The sequence below is a fragment of the Xyrauchen texanus genome, chromosome 9 (genome assembly GCF_025860055.1).
Source record: "Xyrauchen texanus isolate HMW12.3.18 chromosome 9, RBS_HiC_50CHRs, whole genome shotgun sequence".
In the NCBI taxonomy this organism is placed as follows: domain Eukaryota; kingdom Metazoa; phylum Chordata; class Actinopteri; order Cypriniformes; family Catostomidae; genus Xyrauchen; species Xyrauchen texanus.
Window position 1 is genome coordinate 39977210 of NC_068284.1, and position 23116 is coordinate 40000325.

At 37.9% G+C, this 23116-nt stretch overlaps 1 protein-coding gene across 1 annotated transcript in view; it reads left to right on the top strand.

Annotated features, from left to right (window-relative positions):
- The window catches only part of yeats2 (YEATS domain containing 2), an 82862-nt gene that overhangs the window by 45656 nt on the left and 14090 nt on the right, over positions 1 to 23116 (top strand). The window contains 7 exon segments of the mRNA XM_052133991.1: positions 737 to 871; positions 8681 to 8863; positions 8964 to 8987; positions 8989 to 9295; positions 12257 to 12391; positions 17072 to 17155; positions 17315 to 17492. Coding sequence (XP_051989951.1) covers positions 737 to 871; positions 8681 to 8863; positions 8964 to 8987; positions 8989 to 9295; positions 12257 to 12391; positions 17072 to 17155; positions 17315 to 17492 — 1046 coding nt within the window.

Sequence of the window (23116 nt, forward strand, 5' to 3'; positions counted from 1 at the left end):
AATTCTACAGTTAAACAAACATGTATCATAAAATAATATATTATTTATTGAATGAACAAATACATGGATTTGTACATTTTTTTAAAAGCTAAAATGTGACCAAATTGATAACTAATATAATATAATTAGTAAAATGTATATTTCAGAAATGTTCCTTGGTTGAAGGTCCCCTGTATAATTAACCGCATTAGCTGAGAGAGTATTTCTTTTATATGTAAACAAAAGGTGCATTATACCTGAAATATACCCATATAAATTGGCATCTAATTGAAATTAAATCGAATTGAGAAATCTGTATCAATATCTAGCCCTGATAAAGGAATATGTCATGGTGATAATAGTGGTACTATAATGATAATAAAGTGGTATAATATTATTATTAATAATTTTGGCCTACTGATAGTAATCATGGTAACTGTAGAGTCCTTGTACAAGAATACATACTACTCAAATGCTGGTTCTGGAAACACAACCCAAAAGCTTATCTCATTGAGTTGTTCATGGTTTTTTTGCAGATCAAACAAAAACATTGGCCTATATTCTAAAAAAAAATCATTTTTTGGATCAATGCATTATGGAACTTGGTAAGAAGTGTTGACCAAAATAAATGTTTATTGTTCTGTATTGGACGATTAGTTCACTGATGATTAAAATCCAAAGCACAAACATACATTCCAGAAGCCATTTACTGCCAGTCTGTATTACATTGACAATGTTACTATTGATTATTTTTCAGGGCACATTTTTGGTTGGTCAGCCAGGGAGCTCTGTGAAACAGGGCTCTACTGGTCATGTGGCATCCAGTCCTGCATCCAGTACCCAACAGGCCATTCGGGTCACCGCAGGACAGAAGGCAGCCATTTTGGCTCAGGTGTGTAACAAAGTGGAATAACCTCCTGTAATTTCCTTTGCATTGATGTGTAGTAATATAACTTCAAGGATATGTAATATCTAGTATACTACTAAAAGTTCCTGGAACTCGCAGGGAGCACACAAACTGATACCACAGGAACCTTGCCTGTAAGCCACTTGAGATGATAAAGGCACCTTCCAAATGAATAAATCAAAATTACACTGGCTACCAGAAGTTTGGAATAATGTACAAATTTTGCTCTTATGGGATGAAATTGTTACTTTTATTCACCAAAGTGGCATTCAACTGATCACAGTTTATAATCAGGACATTAATAACATGAAAAATTACTATTACAATTTTTTTTTAAATTAACTACAAAGTGTTTTCATCAAAATATCCTCCATGTACAGTAATTACATTTTTGCAGATCCTTGGCATTCCAGCTGTCATTTTGTCCAGATACTTAGGTGACAATTCACCCCACTTTTCAAGTAGCGCTTGCCATAGATGTGGCTGTCTTGTCGGGCACTTCTCATGCACCTTACAGTCTAGCTGATCCCACAAAAGCTCAATGGGGTTAAGATCCATAACTCTGTGTTTCTATGCCCACTCTTTGTTTTTCTGATTCAAATGTGGCTTTTTCTTTGCAATTCTTCCCATTAGACCTGTACCCCTAAGTCTTCTCTTTACCTTTGTACATGAAACTGTTTGAGCAGGTAGAAGTCAATGAAGCTGTCAGCTGAGGACATGTGGGGCATTTATTTCTCTAGAGAAATCTATTAAACTAGAGACTCTGATGTCCTTATTCTTTAGTTTAGTTATATCTGGGTCTTCCACATCTCTTTCTGTCCTTATTAGAGCCAGTTGTCCTTTGTCTTTCAAGACTGTAGTGTACACCTTGGTATGAAATCTTCAGTTTTTCTGGTAATGTGTTAAGTATTGTATAGCCTTCATTCCTCAAAACATAGATTGACTGATGAGTTTCTAGAAAATGCAGTTTCATTTTTGCCATAATATTGATCTTAAGATATGTTAGTCTTTTGCATACTGTGGCAACTCAAAAACAAACAGAAAGACAATGTTAAGCATCATTTAACTAACCAAATAGCTTTCAACTGTGTTTGATATAACGGCAAGTGATTTTCTAGTACCAAATTAGCGATTTAGCATGATTACTCAAGGATAAAGTGTTGGAGTGATGGCTGCTGGAAATGGGGCCTGTCTAGATTTGATCAAATGACTTGCAGTGATGCTTTTTACATCAGTAATGTCCTGAATATACTTTGTGATCAGTTGAATGCCACTTAACGAAACAGCAAAATCTGTACATTATTTCAAACTTTTGGCCACCAGTGTGTATGGTTTAAATCAGGTGTGAAACATAAAGGCACTTTCACACCAAACACACATTTTCAGCTAGTTTCCTGTCTTGATTGAGATTTTATATAGAAACAATGGATTCCTGTGGAGCCATTCACACCGAGAGCAAATATTTGCATGCTGACAAAGCGAGGTTTCTTTGTGTGTGTGTGTGTGTGTGTGTGTGTGTGTGTGTGTGTGTGTGTGTGTGTGTGAATTTGTTTTTCCTCACCCAATGATGAAATGCCCTGGCAAATAAAATATGAGCTTTGGATCACATGTCAAGGGCTTCCGCAGTTATTAAAACCAGCGCAATTGGTTACACTAAAGCACAGAAAGCTGTTTTGCCCACCAGCATTAAACATTGAAGTCAGGGAATAAATCCTGAAATTTAGGGTAAGGATTTGTATTTTATTTGCATCAGATGGCTTAAAGACCAAGAGCATCTTTTCTTATATGGGTTCTCCAAGGCTGTACGCTAAAAAAAGTTTAAGGAGCTCTCGTGCACCTAAGTGAAAGATTTTGGATTTAGGTAATTGACTATCGATCGGTGCCACCTATTGTAAAGTCATGAATGTGCTAACAAAGAAGATTTTCAGCGGTTTCAATGTGAAAAGGACTTAAGATGTAGCAATTAACAACACATTATTTTTAATGGTTAAACTCGTTAAAACAGAACATTGAGTTAGCTTCAATAAAATAAACAAAATGTATGACATGATAAGCTTACATACACTAAAGAATCTCTGTTACTCAGAAGAGTGGGATGAGTTTATCTACTGAATAAAAGCAAAAGTGTTCAGGGCTTTGGCATTATTTTCTTCCTCTACCTCATCAATTTCTTGCTCTCCAACACATTGATCTTTCTTTATCTCTCTCTCTCCCCTGTTTCTCGCACTCGTTGCACATTCATTAGTGTTACACCAATGCCTTTCCTATGAAAAGCTCACTCTCTAGAGCCCCTCATTTGTCTGTGTGTGTGTGTCCTGATTATCAGATAGAGGCTAATGAGTATGCCTGTAGCTGACATTTGAGCTGCAATTCACCCCCCCCGATCACTTTCTCATTGCTTAATTACCCATATGAATCATAACCTCAAGAAACCTCTTTAAGCACAACACACCAGGTACTAACTTGAACAGTGATCTCTGCTCATTCATCTTCTCCTTATAACTCTTCTAATGCCTCTTCAGCACAGGCGAGAATAAATTAAAACTTTTGATCCTATTGCTCTGGAGGACAGAGTATTTGTGTTTGATGGAGGGTATTTGCTGTGAATTTAAGAGAGAGAATAATATAGATAAAGAGAATCTTTAGAGGGTGAACAAGCAAGAAAGTTTGTTAAAAATATAAAGTTAAAGATCTATCACCTATTTCTCCATGTGCTGTTATGTTAGAGATATAATCTGTCTCTCTGTTCAAGTTCAGTGAAGCTTTATTGGCTTGACTGTTGAAGTACAATATTGACTAAGCAATGTAGAGAAAATATTTAAGTTTATATGCACAGAATTTATGGATAAATGAAAAACGAACATGTTTGAAATATCAACTCAATATTCTTTCCTGGAACTGAATGCATTGACAGTGTTTTCCTTGTTCAAAAATAGTCTTCGGTTTTGGCTGGCTGACATACATGGTCATTCACATTCACAAAGTTGGTTTATTACATAACTGCAGTGAATTAATTTGTAATGTATTTATGTAGTTGCATATTATTAGAAATTATGTAATTGCATAAGTTATTTTTGATCATCTAGGCATCTGGAACACTTTGAATTTACAGTTTTCTTCCCCTCAAGGTGCTATTGAAAATCAAACTAAACTACCTTTTAATTTAACCCTTTAAGCTCGGATGGGCCCGTGAGGAAAAATGGTAATCATAAAAATATTAATACAGTCTTGACCAACACAAAATAGGTATTGTTTGAAAGATTAGAAGCTCTTCTTTCAAATGCATACAGGCATTATTACCAAAACTGAACAAGTGCTTTTGAAATTTGCAGAAAAATCAGAAGTGTTATTTAGAATAAATGTTGCACTGTACATATTGCAATCAGTAAAATCATCAAACTGATCAGATAGCCATGTGACTCAAAGTGTAGAATACAACCAGCCTATTTGTTTTACTCCAGACACAAATATAGCAAGTAATAGTCAAGTATATGTCTTTGACAATTATGTTGGTGTATGCCACGTTTTCACTTATAACTTAACGAAAAATTAATTGAACATAAAATATGCCATACTAGGGTTGTGCCGATGGACGATATCATGACCAACATCACGATGTAGAGCCACCATCGTTATGCCACGCCCCCTTTTGCGAGTCTTGCTAGTGTGACTCACTAATCCTAGTCTCTTCTATAGTTAACCTAAAAACTTTGCAGGGATTGCTCTGTAAATTAAATTGAGAATATAACTAATGCATATATGCTATTTTAAATACTGTAGTATATGCCAGAGACGTGACGTGTTAGTCTGTGAAAATACCGTGTCAGGCAGGCTACACAAATATTGATCTTGACATTGTTAGCTTCTTGTCTTTTTTACATGTCTTACACTGTACATTTAGATTAAAATATTTTATGTTGTAGGCTACAAGAAAATAGCCTTTATTAATTAATTATTAGTAGTTGTAGTGTCTCAGAAAATCTTGCTCATCGTCACATAGCTCTTGTATACACTGAAGCGGCAGTTTAAGATAAACCCAGACCAGCGAACGTCAAATAACTTTTGTCTGGTTAATACTTTTAAAGAAAAATTTCCTTGGCCATAAATCCATAATGTCAAATCAAATGAAAGAAACAAGGTGAATATGAATAACACACATTTATTAAAACATAGAACAACAAGAAATAAAAGAAGAAAACGGGAACAACACTCAGACCGAAACTCTGCATTAACATTAACACTTATAATTAGCAGCACAATTAACTTCAGCACAGGCTACAAAATAAATTATGTTATTGAAATATTGTAAAGTGGTCATATGAACTACACAAATGAACGTTTAAAAAATAATATGCAAAATCAAATAGCTCCGCAACGGATGGCAAAAAATGCGTAAAGAAGTCTAATATCTTTCACCATATAGACCATGTTTAAATTTCGATGTTTCTGGCCAGAAATACCAACATATTCACTTTATCTGGTTTTAATAAGCTGCGGATTGGAGTAACTACACTACCCGCTCTGCTGAAGACCCGCTCTGATGGAGTACTGGTAGCACATATGCACAGATATTTCCGTGCTAATCTTGCCATGAACGGAAACCTTTTGTCGTTCGTTTTCACCAAGTCAGAGGGTCCTCTTCCCCATCAATGGCCATTTCCTGCAGGTACATGGTCATTTCTGCCTCGACCTTTTGCTCATTAGTGAGTAAAATAACGAAATTATAGTTTTTAAGTGGAAAATAGTATTTATGTAAAGAGATATATTAAAATAAAAAGTGCAAAACTCTTAAGTGAAAGCTAAAAAAAAAAATGCTTCACGTGTCGTGCAACCTACTGATAAAGCGCCGACGAGTCATTAGTTGGGTTAGTAAAATAACGAAATTATAATTTTTCATATAATGTTTGAAAATTCCTTCGTTAATTAAATATTGGTGGAAAATCCCCCACCTGTCTATTTTTAAAAAAACATACATCAGCTGGTAATTGGTAATTTGGACATATGTCATAGTTCATGGTAAGAACACTTCAACCTAGAAACATTTGTGTAAGAGACAAACAGCCTCGTCCTCACCATATACCTTTTACTTTTCACCCACATTTCAGCGAACCCTTATAATGAGGCGGCCTTGTTTGTTCCTTCACATTATCATTTGATTAATGAAAGAAAATACAAGCTCCAAAGATATTTAACTCATTAAGGCAAAACACCATGCCAGAGACATATCATATAAGAGATATCTAAGAAATACATCAAGGATATATGTCAGAATGCTGCTAATTAACAGAAATGCATGCTGTTTTTGAAGGTTTTTAAAGGGGTTTTAAGGTATACACCTGTTATTCAAGGATATCAACCATTCTCTGTGTTCTCTGCAGCATCAACACTTTTAGTAACCTCATATGCTCTCTCCTGGGTCACAGAAAGGCCTGGAAACTCGTATAAGTATTTTGATATATAAAAACATACTGAAAATATATAGAAACATACTAGAATATTGAAAAATATACTATAAGAGGGGGATGGTTATCTTTGAAATGGTAATCAAGGTAATCCGATGCATAGATAATTAGATAATCCACACGAAGCACAATGTTACATATGGCCACCATGTACATTGCATTCAGAAAGTATTCAGATTCCTTCATTTTTTTTATATTGCTGCCTTATGCAAAAATGCTTAAATGATTTTGTTTTTCACATCAATCTACACTCCATGCCCCATAATGACAATGCAAAAAACTAATTTAATATAACTTTGCAAATTTAGTAAAAAGAAAAAAATTAAATATAACATTGACATAAGTTTTCAGACCCTCAAATGACACTTGAAATTTAGTTCAGGTGCATTCCATTTCTCTGGATAATTATTTACAGCTGTGGCCAAAGGTATTGGTAGTGACAAATTTTGTTTCGCAAAGTTTTCTGCTTCAGTTGTTATGTTGAATCGCATTTCGCAAAAACTTTACTGAAGCACTCCACCGATCTGGGCTTTATGGCAGAGTGGCCAGATGGAAGCCTCTCCTCAGTGAAAGACAAATAAAGTACTTAAAGGACTCTTAGACTGTGAGAAACAAGGTTCTCTGGTCTGATGAAAAGATTTAACTGTTTGGCCTCAATTCCATACGTCATGTCTGAAGGAAGCCAAGCATCGCTCATCACCTGTGCAATACTATGCCAATGGTAAAGCATGGTGGTGGTTGCATCATGCTGTGGGGGTGTTTTCACGTGGCTCGATTTGCATTATACCGCGGAGACTCCCAGCATGTGGAGGCTCATGCTACTCTCCGCGATCCACGCACAACTTGCCACGCCTCCCATTGAGAGCAAGAACAGTGAATCCTGCTTCTGAGACAGTCAATCCACGTATCATATCACGTGGCTCGTTGTGCATGAAACCGCGGAGACTCCCAGCATTTGGAGGCTCATGCTACTCTCTGCGATCCACACACAACTTGCCACATGCCCCATGAGAGCAAGAATCACTAATCGCAACCGCAAGGAGGTTACCCCATGTGACTCTACCCTCCCTAGCAACCGGGCCAATTTGGTTGCTTAGGAGACCTGGCTGGAGTCACTCAGCCACACCCTAGATTCGAACTTGTGAATCCGGGGGTGGTAGTCAGCGTCAAAACTTGCTGAGCTACCCAGGCCCTCAGTTTTTTCAAGTTATCAAAAATATGGGTTTTGCTTTGTCATTATGTGAAATGGAGTGTAGATTGATGTGAAAATATAAAATGATTTAAAGCATTTTAGCATAAGGCTGCAACATAAAATTTGTAAAAAAGTGGTCTAAATTATTTCTGAATGCACTGTAAATGACAGACTCAATGATGCAGATTAAGTCAAAAGGCACTCATTCTGTGAAATCTCATTACTAATATCATATCTCCATGCTATTCATACTTTTTGTCATTGCTGTGTGTTTGCATACATAATTAGTTCTTATGTGCAGTTGTTTTATTTGTTTGGAGACTCTTTTGGACACATGGAGACGTTTTTTTACACTATGATAAATTATATTTGTAATGATATAACTTTTGATTGCTTTGTCATGTCAACACACATTTTTTCTTAGATAAAGTTGACAGGATTGGGTACAAAACGAAAGCAGTTTTTCGGAGACATCTTTTTTTACACCCAGAGATATATGTCAAATAAGAGAAATAAGGATCAAATTAAATTTGTTTTTTTTGTTTTTTTTGATCAGCAGTTATTAGGCCGAGAGTCTCAGAATTTATCATATCTATATCATAACATTTTTTGAAAAAGTTATTTACAATGATCCCAAAGACTTGACCCTCATTGTTTTTGTTTTTTTTAATGTCATAACCACATGGTAAGACCATGAATCCTTATTACTGTTTTAGCCTGATGAAGTATACATAATAAAATTAAATGAAGTCTCAAAGATTCTCCCTGGGAGGTCATGTAATATGACATTTGTTAGTTTGCCATGATAATTATTAGTAAGTGTGATAATGTATAGTTTAGATAGCCGTTATTTTGTTGCATGGCATATTGTTGTAGCTTTTATCCTCAATTTAATTTCTCTTGGGCCACCTCCGAAAAATGTTCAATGCAAAAATTCAATGCATAATAGGCACAAAAAAAAAAATATATATATATATATATATATAATTGTATATTAACTATAACTATAATTGATAGCTTTATATAAATTATACTGAGGTTAACCATTCTAAATTAAATTGTATTTGCTGTATTTATCTTACTGTCGTTAGATTGGGTTTGTGTTTTTCCAACTTGTTCCTCTTTATGTTTGGTTAACAGGTAGTGGGCGGTTCACAAGCTTCTCAGGTTAAGCTGTCAGATGGATCAGTGAAGATGGTAACAGCTGCTGCGGCTTCTCATCTGTCTAAACCAGGCACAACCACCTTGAGAATGACAGGGGGTGTCATTACATCTGCCAGCTCCACCCCAACAACACCCATTGCCACGCCCACCTCTCAGCAGGTAAGAGATGTACCTTTCTCTGTCACATACTGAACTACACTTGAGTCTTAACCTTTTCAAGTAACTTTGGCCATCTATTCTCCCTCCCCTTCCCCCACAGTTAGCAGAGGGTGCTGGAGGGTCGCTCCTTTCAGCCATTGCCTCATACAGTTAAAGCGCAAACGCAACACCCTGTACTTGTAGCTGCCAATCAAGCTGCGGTGATCAATGCTGCCAAGAATGCCAGCTCTGCCACCAACACAGCGAAGAGTTCTGCTTCTGGCTCTGTTGCCGGAGTCACAGTTACCAAGAGTGTCAACATGCCTCTCATCAACCTGTCGAAGGGGACGGCTGTAGTGGGTGGGTCGAAAAGTGCGAGCCCCTCACTGGTCACTGGAGCCTCGCTGCTTGGGGGAGGCACAGTCAGCGGGAAGACTGCCGCTGCCATCTCAGGTGACCAGTCATCTGCTATCCAGAGTTGCCATGGAGACCTGTTCTCCTCTATGCCCCTTGTTCCCAGATATTTTTTTGATGATGTGAGTTAAGGGATAGCATTTTTTTTTTTTTAAATGCCTTACGATGGCACAGAGCTAAAGCTCTTAATGACATAAGAGCTTTAGCATATGTAAAAAAAAATTTTTTTTACTATTTTTCTTTTTCTTGTATTTTTTATTTTATTTATTTATCTTTAGTCTCTAAGTGACACTTTTTGAGGGATGTCAGTCCTTACCCTTAAGCGAAAGTATACTTTGATCAGGGCGCAAATCTCGTCATCAGCAGTGTGCTCGAGCGCTAAATGCGCGCAGCCTGATTTTTCTAACAGCATGTCTTTAAAGGTGCAGAATGCACATGCGCCTGGAGTTATTTGCACTAATCAGTGGGTCCACAAGGTGGCAACATTCACATTTGAGCCATTGCTGTCATGATGCACAAGATGTAAATTCCACTAAATATCAGGAGATGAAGGTAAAAACAACAACCGTGGATGTGCAAATCAAGAATGTGTGTGAGGAGGTCTTGACATTCAGTGCATTCAGAAATTATTCAGACCCCTGCCTTTTTTTGTTATGTTGCAGCCTTATGCTAAAAGGCTTTAAATTGTCTATTTTTTCCTCTTCATTCTACACTCCATACCCCATATTGACAAAGCAAAAAACTGATTTTTGATAACTGGCTGTGTGCTTAGTGGTCATTGTTGTGTTGGAAGGCAAACCTTCAGCCCAGTCTGAGGTCCCGAGCGCTCTGGGCCAGGTTTTCATTAAAGATATCTCTGTATTTTGCTGCATGAATTTTTCCTTCAACCCTGACCACTCACCCAGTCCCTGCTGCTGAAAAACACCCCCACAGCATGATGCTATCACCACCATGCTTCACCGTTGGGATGGTATTGTGCAAGTGATGAGTGGTGCCTGGTTTCCTTCAGACATGACGCTTTGAATTGAGGCCAAAGAGGTTCCTCTTTTCATCAGACCAGAGAATCTTGTTTTTCTCAGTCTTAAGAGTCCTTTAGGTGCTTTTTTAATATTTCCAGATCGGTGGAGTGTTTCAGTGATGGTTGTCCTTCTGCAAGATTCTCCATTTCCACACATGATCTCTGGAGCTCAACCAGAGTGACCATCGGGTTCTTGGTCACCTCTCTTACCAAGGCCCTTCTCCCCCAATTGCTCAGTTTGGCCAGGTGGCCAGCTCTAGGAACAGTCCTGGTTGTTCCACACTTCCATTTAAGAATTATAGAGGACACTGTTCGCTTGGGAACCTTCAATGCAATTTTTTTGTAGCCTTCACCAGATCTGTGCCTTGACACAATCCTGTTTCTGAGATCTGCAGGCAGTTCTTTTGACCTCATAGCTTGGTTTTTGCTCTGATACAAATTTTCATCGGTGAAACCTTATATAGACGCATGTGCCTTTCTAAAGCATGTCCATTCAATTGAATTTGTCACAGGTGGGCTCCAATCAAAGTGTAGAATCATCTCAAAGATGATCCATAGAAATGGGATGCACCCGAGCTATATTTCAAGTGTCATAGCAAGGGGGTCTGAATACTTAAGTCAATGATTTTATTTTATTTTATTTTTTTAAATGTGCAAAGTTATCAAAAATATTTTTTTTGCTTTGTAATTATGGGGTATGGAGTGTAGATTGATGTGAAAAAAAATTATAATTTAAAGCATTGTAGCACAAGACTGCAACAACAAAATGTGTAAAAAATAAAGGGGTCTGAATGCACTGTACATGCATTTGTTTAACTCGAGTCTGAAGGAATATAAAGACATCTTTATGGGTCTAAACACCTGATGAGAACCTGTTTATGTGCGCACAGTTGTATAGAGTATATTTTGACAGGCTTGCGTTCAACTGTACGCAGATGCTGAGCGTTCACGTGAAATTGGAAATATAGCTAGGGCTTTAGGAGTTTGTGATAGATAAATATTTCTCATAATTCCATAATCCTCAAGGAAAGTAGAAAGCATTACAGAGATTTTCAAACAGACCGGGACCTGTTCAGAGCACTATAGTTAAACTATCCATTGCTCGAAATGCTTAATTGTTAATATTTGTGGCTTCAGATTGGATTTCTGTTAAGATCATTTTGTATTTTGCTGAGCATTTGTTTGGTAGCTTGCCAATGTATAAAAAAAATTCTAACACCTATTGCACACGCATGCCGAAACAAGGTGAAGCAGCATGTGGAGACCACTTTAGCAGTATGAAATGCTTTTACACTGGTAGTGTTTCTGCTACATAAACAGTGGCGCTATATACAGAAAATTCATTTAGAAAATGGTTATCAATGAGTGAGCTATTGTTAAGTATTACATACTAGATCGTCATGAAATTATATTTACTTGATGCTGGTGTAGCCATATTTAGTCTTGTAGAATTCTTTCATGTTGCCAACACAAGCTCTGCTCCTTTCAAACATCATTCAGTGAAATGTGGAGGGGGAGGACGATGAGACTTTGAATTTTGTTTTGCTCGACAGATGACAGTGATCACTCTGGTTAATGGAATATGAGCATCACACTAGCAATGCCCAATGTGGTTGCTAGGGAGGGTAGTCACATGGGGTAACCTCCTCGTAGACATGATTAGTGGTTCTTGCTCTCAATGGGGCTCTTCGTAAATTTTGCGTGGATCACTGAGAGTAGCAGGAGCCTCCACATACGGAGTCTCCATGGTGTCATGCACAACGAGCCACGTGATAAGATGCGCGAATTGACTGTCTCAGAAGTAGAGGCAACCCAGATTGAGGTAACTGCGCCACCACGAGGACCTATTAAGTAGTGGGAATGGGGAATTCTAAATTGGGAGAAATGGGGGAAAAAAGAAGAAAAGAAAAAAGTGTGTAAGAGAAAGATCTATGGTATTGGCTCATTAAACAAAGTTTATTTATGTTCCTTGTTACTCACAGGTATGCTGAAGTTGCACCCAGCACAATCCAGCTCCCAGCAGACAGTTCTCACCATACCAGCCAATCAGCTTAAGCAGCTCAGTGTGGGCAGTAGCTCCACAGGGCTACAGACCATCTTGATGCCTGTTGGTAAAGGTAACACCACCCAGTTCCTCTGACATCTACACAGCCTGACTCAGACTCCTGAGCTCTGGACCTATAGTCCTGAGCTCAGGAGTATAGTTTTTGAGTATGTCTAAAGACAAGTTAGGGTTTTTATTTTAGACTTCCTGCTCTCAGTAACTACTCATATAATCTCTGTAACATTACCACCTGAGATGCCTTAGATATGCAGCCGACCCCTAGATATGCAGCCGCCTTCTAAGACCGCATCCTAAGCTCAATGGCACCTCATAAGTGTCTGATTTCAAACCATTAAAATAGTGCACATGAAATAGTGTTAGTATGTTGCTAAGCTAACAATGTATTTTACTCCAAGAAGCTTAAAAATTGTACCATCCACAAATATTGGGTAAAATAGTCTTTTAATATATTTAATTAGATTATTATAAACAATTTATATTGATACTATTCATTATTGGATAAAATGTCAGTGGGTATGGCACAAGACCGATCTTTATGACTGTAACCCGTGAAAGGATCAGTGGCATGCTCCTTCCCTCTGTAGTGCTAGGGTCTCCTTGGGCAAGAGAGAACAACCCTCAAGGCCCCCTTGCTAGGGCCACAGCTATAAAGGTTTTTCAACCACTCTGTAAGAACCCAGAGTTTAATAGATACTTTTTTTTTTTACCTCTTTACTACTATAAGAAATAGGAAAAGAGATGACTCGTTTTCCCTGAGTTGTGATCCATTATTTCAACATGGTACTTTGGCTCCTCCTTCACCTAGGCTGGAGGTTGAAATGTCTCGATCCAATCAATCGGCTGGTCAAAACTTGCCCTGGGACTGCTCTATGTAGGATAACTGAACATCATATATTTCTCAGACTCCCAGTAGGCTTTGGCTAAGGTTCAATCAAGTAAATTGTGCAACTTGTTGCTCAGTTTGCTTGAGTATATCATCCCTGTATCCCTGATGCATAATCTGCTGGATATCCCAGATATGTGCATCCCTCTCTTTTAGGCTCATAGGAAACATCATAGAAGTCTGTCCCCTAAAGGCAGAATCAGGCCAACTGTCCCTATTCTTCCTAACAGGTAATGGAGAATGTTATCATCCAATGGAACTGTCATAATATCAGGGCTAATTTTACGGAGCTACAACATTTAATTGCAATCACCAATCCTATAGCCATATGTCTTCAGGAAACACAGTTACCATCAGATTGTACTATTTAAAAATTGTTAACATTTTTAATACCTTCGGTCCCAATAACAAGCAGGCTTCCGGTGGTACAGCCATTTAAATAAGAAATTATTTGATCCATAGTCATATAAATATGAAAAGCAAACTAGAGGTGACAGCAGTACGACTGACTCTGCTGAAAACCATCACAGCCATTTCGATCTACATTCATCCAAACTCAGACTTGACACACAAGGACCTAGATCACCTTGTTGCTCAGCTCCCACCCCTTTTATTCTCATGAGTGATTTTAATAGTCACAACTTTCTGTGGGGCAGCAATCATTGCAATACAGTAGGGAAGAAGATTGAACATTTTATAGATAACCATACTTTATGCCTTCTAAATAATGGATCAAATACCTACTTACACTTGGGACATGGAACAAAATCTGCGATCGATTTAACAATTTGTTAGCCTGGATTGTACTTGTACATCATGGAGAGTCTGGCATGACCTCTGTGGTTTTGACCACTACCCAATCATTGTAATAATCAAAGGAAGAGAGGAAGAAACAAATGTACAAAGATGGCAAATTAAAAAAGCTAATTGGTTTCAGTTTCAAACGCTCTGTTATGAGAGGCTTGCACGGTTTTCAGAAGACAGCCCTGATGCTATGCAGAAATGTACTAAAACGCTTATAGCTATAGCTAATGATACAGTCCCAATAACATCTTTAAATATGAAATGTAGGTGACTTCCATGGTTTCATAATAAATGTAAGGAAACCATAAAAGACAGGAAGAAAGCTGAAAGGCTTTTCTTTAGACACCCATCAACTTAAAATCTTATCAAACTCAAGATGATTAGAGCACAAGCAAAAAGAATCATAAATTAAGTTAAAAAGGAAAGCTGGAGAAGATTTGTTTCCAACTTGACCAAAAGTACTTTAAGTACTTAAAACCAAATATAGATCTTAATATGGATAATAAAGGTAAATAACAATCGCCCTCAAATACAACACATTAAATCGCATGGTACACTCTATCAAACATTCTATCAAAAACTTTCGAACGCAATTCATCTATTGAGAACGATCTTCTTGATTTTCGAATATTTCATGCTCAAGAAAAAGAGAAGATTATCTTTGGCTCTAGCAATGCAGAGTCCTATAACCAACCCTTCTCCATGGAAGAGCTACAGTGAGCTATACAAAAATCCCACAACACAGCTGTTGGACCAGATAAGGTCCACTATCAATTTTTAAAGAATCTACCCCACCTCTTTCTGAAAATGCTTAGAATTTTTAACTCTATCTGGAAAAATTCCACCTGCTTTGCATGAAGCAGAAATAATACCCATTCCAAAGCCAGGAAAAGACCATAGTGATCTCATAAATTATCGCCCTATAGCCTTAACCAGCTGCTTATGTAAAAAAAAATTAAGAGGATGGTCAATGATTGCCTGGTCTGGTTAATGGAATGTGAGCATCACACTAGCAATGCCCAATGTGGTTTCCGGAAAGGCCGAAGCACTACAGATCATCTTATTTGTCTTGAAAGCTATATTCATGATGCTTTCATTAGTAAAGAGCATAGACATTTGTAGTTGTAGAAAGTTCAACTCTTATGAATCTGTACAGAACCTCGATTTGCTAAAAAGCTGGATTATGGAATCATCATTTATGGATCAGCCAGGAGATCGTATATACGAATTCTACTGTAGATACTATTCGCCACTAAGGTATTCAACTGGTCTTAGGAGCATACAGAACATCAACAATTCAAAGTTTATGTGTAGAAGCCAATGAACCTTCCTTGGAAATCCGATGCCTAAAGCTGGCTCTACAAAACAAATAAAGAAAATCTAGCCTATCCAGCAGTTTTCTCAACTCAACATTCAATCTCACTCAAAAATCAAACTCATCCAAATGAGTATTACCAACAATTCCTGGATATAAAACAACCCACAACATATCCCAATATACAAAGATGGATACAAATCTGGAAATCAAGTGACAACAGCCTTTGCACATTACTGTTTTTGTACAAATTTGTACTGTTTTTGTACAAATTTATCTGGAGAAAATTCACCAAAGTTACCATCCTGTCAGAACCCACATGTCTTACTGGACTGTAACACTTCTACACACTTGAGAAACCTGTATTATTCTGTTGACACTTTTGAAAAGGTTTTTAACCAAGTAAATCCAAATTTTAAACACCTTTTTTTAGTTTTACTCTTGAATAACTAAACTGGCTCTCGCCATAAATATAGCCATAGAGGCTGGCATGGCGTTAAAAAGGAAAGAAAGAAAAGAGTGAACCGTCGACTAGGAATAATAGATTTTTCCATGAAGGATATATGCAATACTGCCTTAAAATATTGCCTGGTATCTTAAAAGGTGTGAATGGATATGATACAGGGAGGGTTTTAGCAGAGATGAGGCCTGGCCAATCACAGGACTGTTTGTGCTGGGGGTTGACTTGTAATTCTGACAACTTAAATGGAGAAAAAGTTTTTGTCAGTTGAATTGAAGCTGCCAGATTGTATTTATCTGGAGATGTTGGCTTTTTCCAGCCTTCATCAGTGATGATAGTAAAAGGTGAACATTGCTCTGGAGACATTCTCCCGTAAAATATGGTTTTCATTCTCTCTCTCCCTGGCTCTAGGTTTGTGTTAGGTTGATCTCCGCAGGCATCATATCAGCAGAAGGTGCCTCAGTTTTGTTTGTTTTGTGTGTTTGTTTGATTGTTTTTAGTGCAGTACATGAACATCAGTGCAATAAAAGATGTCACAGAGCGCAATCTGTTGTCATAGTGATAGAGATGGATGGAAGAATGGAAGAAAGTCATTGAGAAATAACAGGATTGAGTGCACTTAACATGTATAAGAGAGAGAGAGAAACACAACAGGAACTTTCAAGTTTATAAATGTAAACATAGAAAGCCAGGAAATCATGTTGAAATTATGATGTTGATCAGATGAGTGCACAAGAATGCCATGGTGTCGCACATGACTCCAGCTATGAAAGTAGGAGATGTCTATATTAAAAAAACTCATAGCAGAAGGCATGAGATGTGAATGTTGACTACAGTTTAGTTTGTACTAAATTTGTGAAGAATTACTATAAAGCAGAAAGTACTACTCATTTAGCTGGTTTTTGAGACAACTTGTGCGAAATAAAACTTCAGGCCCCATCATTCTCTGTGGCAATCATTTATTTAGTGCTCCAACTGGTTTAATAAATAGATAAATTACATAGATAAACCAGTGATTACATACCGAATGCACATCCTTCACTCTTCATTTGGCTGCAATAGTACAGAAAAAGAGGGAAATGCATATGAAACTGCCCAACACAATCTTTTTTGTTTTGTTTCAGTCAAAATGGCTTAATTTTGCACATCATGTAGTAACTGAACTCCATAACTAACTGTAAATATGCTGCCTAAATGAAACTTGAAAACATTATATAACAGCAATTACATTGAATAAAAACCAAGTAATCTGTCTGTTTGGGTTTTACAGTTGTTCAGTCTGGTTCTAAAGGTGCATCTACCAATACGGCCCCAATTGGAGCTGCTTCCTTAGCATCCACACCTGTAGCTCAAGGTAAGACACACTTGCACACAGTCACTGCAGTTATATTGAGAATGTAAGACTTTTACTCCAAAATGTTTATTGTAGTTTGGTGATAGATAATCCTGAATAAAAACAGAGCTCTGCCTTTACTGTAGTCATGTGGTTTTCTTTGTGCGTGTGTGTGTATAGTTAAAACTGAACCTGGGTTGGTCAGCTCCTCCTGTACTACCCCAGTACCCCAAACATCTGCTCCAGCCTCTACAGCGCCGTCTTCTGTTCCCCGGGCACCCACCCCTGTTTCCACAGACGCAGCTGCTACTATAAAAGTGGAACAGGGCACAGAATCTACAACACATGAACTTATCAAGTATGAACTTCAACACATATACAAACACAATGAACACTAGATATCTCTCTATCCAAATCTGTCTTTGTACAAGGTGTTCTATAAGATTTGCGAATGTGCATTATTTAATTGTTGTCATAGGAACAACCTGTCAATAATTAGACAAAGTCACAAATTGCTTTAAAAAAGTACATGTAGCGGCTTTCGGATGTTCAGTGATTGATTGAGTTATTAACTCCATAATCACTCTGACCGATTCAGTGAGGAAGTGAGTTGGCCTATGAATTCATACTTATAACTTTTCATTTTGTTGTGGACCAATTTAAGAATTGGTTCTCTTAATTCATTAATATATCTTGCTTAAAAGATTTCTGCATTCACTTCATGAAAGCATCTGGACTGTATTTGCTTACAGTTGAATTCAAAAGTTTAAATACACCTTAGCCAAATAAATTTAAACTCAGTTTTTCACAATTCTGACATTTAATCGTAGAAAACATTCCCTGTTTCACTACTTTATTTTAAGAATGTGAAATGTCAGAATAATTGGGAGATAGATTGGAATAATTGCAATCATCACATTTCCAGTGGGTCAGAAGTTTACACACACTTTGTTTGTATTTGGTAGCATTGCCTTTAAATTGATTAACTTGGGTCAACGTTTTGGGTACCCTTCCACAAGCTTCTCACAATAAGTTGCTGGAATTTTGTCCCATTCGTCCAGACAGAACTGGTGTAACCGAGTCAGGTTTGTAGTCCTCCTTACTCACACATGCTTTTTCATTTCTGCCCACAACATTTCTATCGAATTGAGGTCACTGCTTTGTGATGGCCACTCCAATACCTTGACTTTGTTGTCCTTAAGCCATTTTGCTAAAAATATGGAGGTATGCTTGGGGTCATTGTCCATTTGGAAGACCCATTTGCAACAGAGCTTTAACATCCTGGCTGATGTCTTGATGTTGCTTCAATATATCCACTTGTGCTGGGCGATATGGACAAAATTTTTATCATGATAATCTTTTTCATATTGTTCGATATCGATATTTATAACAATATATATTTACCTATTGCACTTTCTTTTTTTTTTTATTTCAAAGTTGACGGAAGAAAAAATTTATTCTAAACAGTCAAAATAGTCTCTAAAAAACTGCACAGGGGGTCCAGAGAAAACTTCTTACTTCAACTTTATATGCAGTGGCAAGAAAAAGTATGTGAACACTTTGGAATTACATGCATTTATGTATAATTGTGTCTTAAAATCTGGTTTTATCTTCAAAGTTAAAATTATGAACAAACTAATAAAACACAAATTACAGTATTGGTCTTGTACATTTTGAATACATCATTCAAACATTCACAGTATAGGTTGCAAAAAGTATGTAAACCCCTAGGCTAATGACGTCAACAAAAGCTAATTAGAGTAAGGAGTTGGCAAACCTGACTTCCAATTAATGAAACTAGATTGGGGGTGTGCGTTAAAGCTAATTTGACTTAGCAAACTCGATGTTTGAGTGCTTTTTATATGCTCAAGAAGCATCTGCTGACATGGACCATGCCTTTCAAAAAAGAGATCTCAGAAAACCTATGATCAAGAATTGTTGCTTTGCATAAGATAATTGAAAAGGTTGAGGTAAAAAAAAAAAAAGGCAATCACTGAAAAGGTTGTTTTCAATCAGCACATTTACACTCAAATTGCTACTTGGACAATTTCCAGTCTGGTTTCCTACTGCGTCACAGTACAGAGCCGGCCATACAGATACTCAATGATATTCGGCTAAATACTGATTCAGACAAAATATCAGTGCTGGTTAGGTAACGATTCACTCAACTCGCGGTATGATGCGATTTTGTCTCGTTTTTTTTTTTAATTTTATTATAAAAAAAAAATTAACAAAATGAGATTTAAGATGAATGAAAAAGTGTCCTTATATTATTTCTCACTCACAAAATGCTGCACATTTCTTTGTGAAATTGAAATTTGAAAACAAATCCCAAATAAAATAAATGCATATAAAATAAATATCTTCATATAAACTAAGGCTTTGCCTGTGTTCTTTCCTAGCTTAGAATAAATTTTTTTGACATGTTTTTTTTTTAAGAAATATCAGCATATCCTGGTGTGGAGAGATATGCTTTTGCTATACTGGATAGCAGTGGGTATAGCCTAGCATTCTCTTTCCACCACTTGAGTGGACAGCTATTGAGGGAAATTGATGTTTCAGCTCTGTATTTATTAATTTCTGCATCAATCTGACTGATGTTCTGTGCAACTAGTTCATCGAAAGTCCCTCCAAGGAGATCTTCCAATTCTGTTTTCTTGGAAGGAGGTTGTTTCAGCTCCTGCTCTGTCTGTCTGGTCAAGAGGCTGCTCTGCTGCAGGGGGGTGGCCACTGCCACCTTCTTTGCCCCATCCTGCACAGAGGAATAGCAGAAATAAAAAGACAAAGTAAAACCTAAGTACAACTTTGACAGGGGTTTCACATTGTTATAAAGGCAAGATTTTAATATCATTTGTTGTAATTTGTATCATTGCTCTTAGAGTTAACACGAACACATTTAGAAAAATATGCCATAATAATCAACAAATTATTAAAAAATAAATTTAGAGAAAGAGTAAAATAAATACAATACCTGGTTCTGCAACATCAGTACAGCTTTCTCCTTCAGTCTGTGGAATACATCCTCGCACTGGTCTTTCTTTAGATGAGACAGAGCCCGGAATCTGGGGTCAAATGAAGTGCACTCCAGCAGGTGGTTGTACTCTGAAGTGTATCTGTTGTAAAGGTTGTTCAGTATAGCTCTCCATGTTGCTCACAGTGAGGGAGTCGTCTTCGTTGGACGCCATGTAATGCTCGATCATATGCTTTAAGGGCACAAGGAGAGAGAGAGTTGGATTTTTTTTCGTTGCACAGTGGTGGCCGTTTTGAGTGGTTTTCGAAGCCTCACCATGTCCTCCGCATCACGGATGTCTGAGCCATCCAAAGCTGCTCAGGAGAGTTGCTGTCACAGCCGCTTGCTGTTCAAGATAGACTACAATATTTGCTCCGGTGAGTTTGGAGAACAAAATTAACCATCACTGGTTATCACATGGGCTGTGACCGTAAGATAATTCTGGGTAGCCCTGGAGGTCCAGCTGTCAGTTGTAATTGATACACTATATGCTTTTCTGAGGGTCTCAACTACCTTAGATTTTGTTTCCCTGTAATGCGCTGGCATGACAGTCTGGCTAAAGTGGGGGCGTGATGGGATGGTGTATTTGGGCTCCAATGTGTTGACCAGTAGCCTAAATCCTTCATTTTCTACGACAGAAAACTTCCTCATATCTTTTGCCACGAAAACACTGATACACCTTGTGATCTCCTTGGCTCTCGCACTCGTCGCCGCAATTGGGGCCGCAAATCCGCCGGTCAGTGTGGTTTGGCCTACTGATAGGTTTTTACGTGTAGACGGCGGTGACTGGAGCTTCTCACTGTGGTGACAGTTTGTATGCTGCATCATGTTTTTTGTGCTATTGGTGTATATTAACATCATCAAGCAGTATCTGCACACAGTTTTTGTTTTGTCTGTTACCACCTCACCGCTTTCATTTTTAGTCTTCGGAAAGCCAAAATGCCGCCACACCTCCGATTTGAATGAGGATGTGGCATCCTTAACATCAAGATCTACACATGTTTGCTACTGTTTAACTCGACAACTTGTTCGCTGCTATTGCGCCTGTAAAGCGAGGTCAAAATGTACTGCTTCAGCGCACCTGCTGTTTAAAACGTGTATCGCGATTTGTTTAACATCTGAACCGACATGAATCGTCACATATTTTCATCGAGTTTCAACCGGCTCGGAGTGCATCGTTACATCCCTAGTGCTGGTATTATTAGATCTCAGTGCTGCCTTTGACAGACTGGAAAACTGGGTTGGGCCCTTTGGGACAGACTTCAGCTGTTCGGGTCATATCTAGATGGGAGGGATTACTATGTAAACATGGGGAACTATTAATCTGAGTGGACATCCATGACGTGTGTAGTCCCACAAGGCTCAATTCTTGCACTGCTTCTGTTCAACCTGTATATGCTCCCACTAGGCCAAATTATGAAAAAGAACCAAATTGCGTACCATAGCTATGCAGACGACACCTAGATTTACCAAGCCCCATCACCAAATGACTACAGCCCTTTATAATCTCTGTGCCTGTGCATTGATGAAATTAACAGTTGGATGTGCAGAAACTAACCTTCAGTTAAACAACGACAAGACAGAGGTTGTTGTATTTGGCAACGAAGGCGAAATTCCCATGGTGAACGCATTCCTTGATTCCAGGGATCTAAAGATAACCAAGAGAATCAAACTACAAGTTTAAACACACCCTTAGAGAAACTTGTTCAATGCATTTATTACCAGTATGGTGGACTACTGCAATGGACTTCTCATCGGCCTTCCCAAAAAGACCATTAGATACCTGCAGCTCAATCAAAATGATGCTGCCAGGATTCTCACCCGAACCGAAAAATCTGAGCATATTACTTCAGTCATCAGATCTTGACACTGTCTTCCAGTTACATTTAGAATTGATTTTGAAGTACTGTAACTCTTTTATAAATCACTCAATGGCCTAGGACCTAAATACATTGCAGATATGCTTGTTGAATATAAATCTAACAGATCTCTCAGATCACTAGGATCAAGTCAGTTAGAAATACCAAGGGTTCACGCAAAGCAAGGTAAAACAGCATTTAGCTATTATGCCACCTGCAGCTGGAACCATCCTCCAGAGAGGTCAGGTGTGTTCTAACAGTAGCAACATTCAAATCCAGACTGAAAACACATCTGGTTAGCTGTGCATGTATTCACGGAGCATTGTGCTGTACTTACTAATTGCACTGCATCATTATTTCTATATTTTTTTTCTCTTATGCATTTTAATAATTTTTACTTTTTTACATTAAGTTTTATTCTAATTTTTAATGTGTGTGTGTACATATATACATATACATATTTATAATATATATATATATATATGTGTGTATGTGTGTGTACACTCACCTAAAGGATTATTAGGAACACCTGTTCAATTTCTCATTAATGAAATTATCTAATCAACCAATCAGATGGCAGTTGCTTCAATGCATTTAGGGGTGTGGTCCTGGTCAAGACAATCTCCTGAACTCCAAACTGAATGTCAGAATGGGAAAGAAAGGTGATTTAAGCAATTTTGAGCGTGGCATGGTTGTTGGTGCCAGACGGGCCGGTCTGAGTATTTCACAATCTGCTCAGTTACTGGGATTTTCACGCACAACCATTTCTAGGGTTTACAAAGAATGGTGTGAAAAGGGAAAAACATCCAGTATGCGGCACTACTGTGGGCGAAAATGCCTTGTTGATGCTAGAGGTCAGAGGAGAATGGGCCGACTGATTCAAGCTGATAGAAGAGCAACTTTGCCTGAAATAACCACTCGTTACAACCGAGGTATGCAGCAAAGCATTTGTGAAGCCACAACACGCACAACCTTGAGGTGGATGGGCTACAACAGCAGAAGACCCCATCGGGTACCACTCATCTCCACTACAAATAGGAAAAAGAGGCTACAATTTGCAAGAGCTCCCCAAAATTGGACAGTTGAAGACTGGAAAATTGTTGCCTGGTCTGA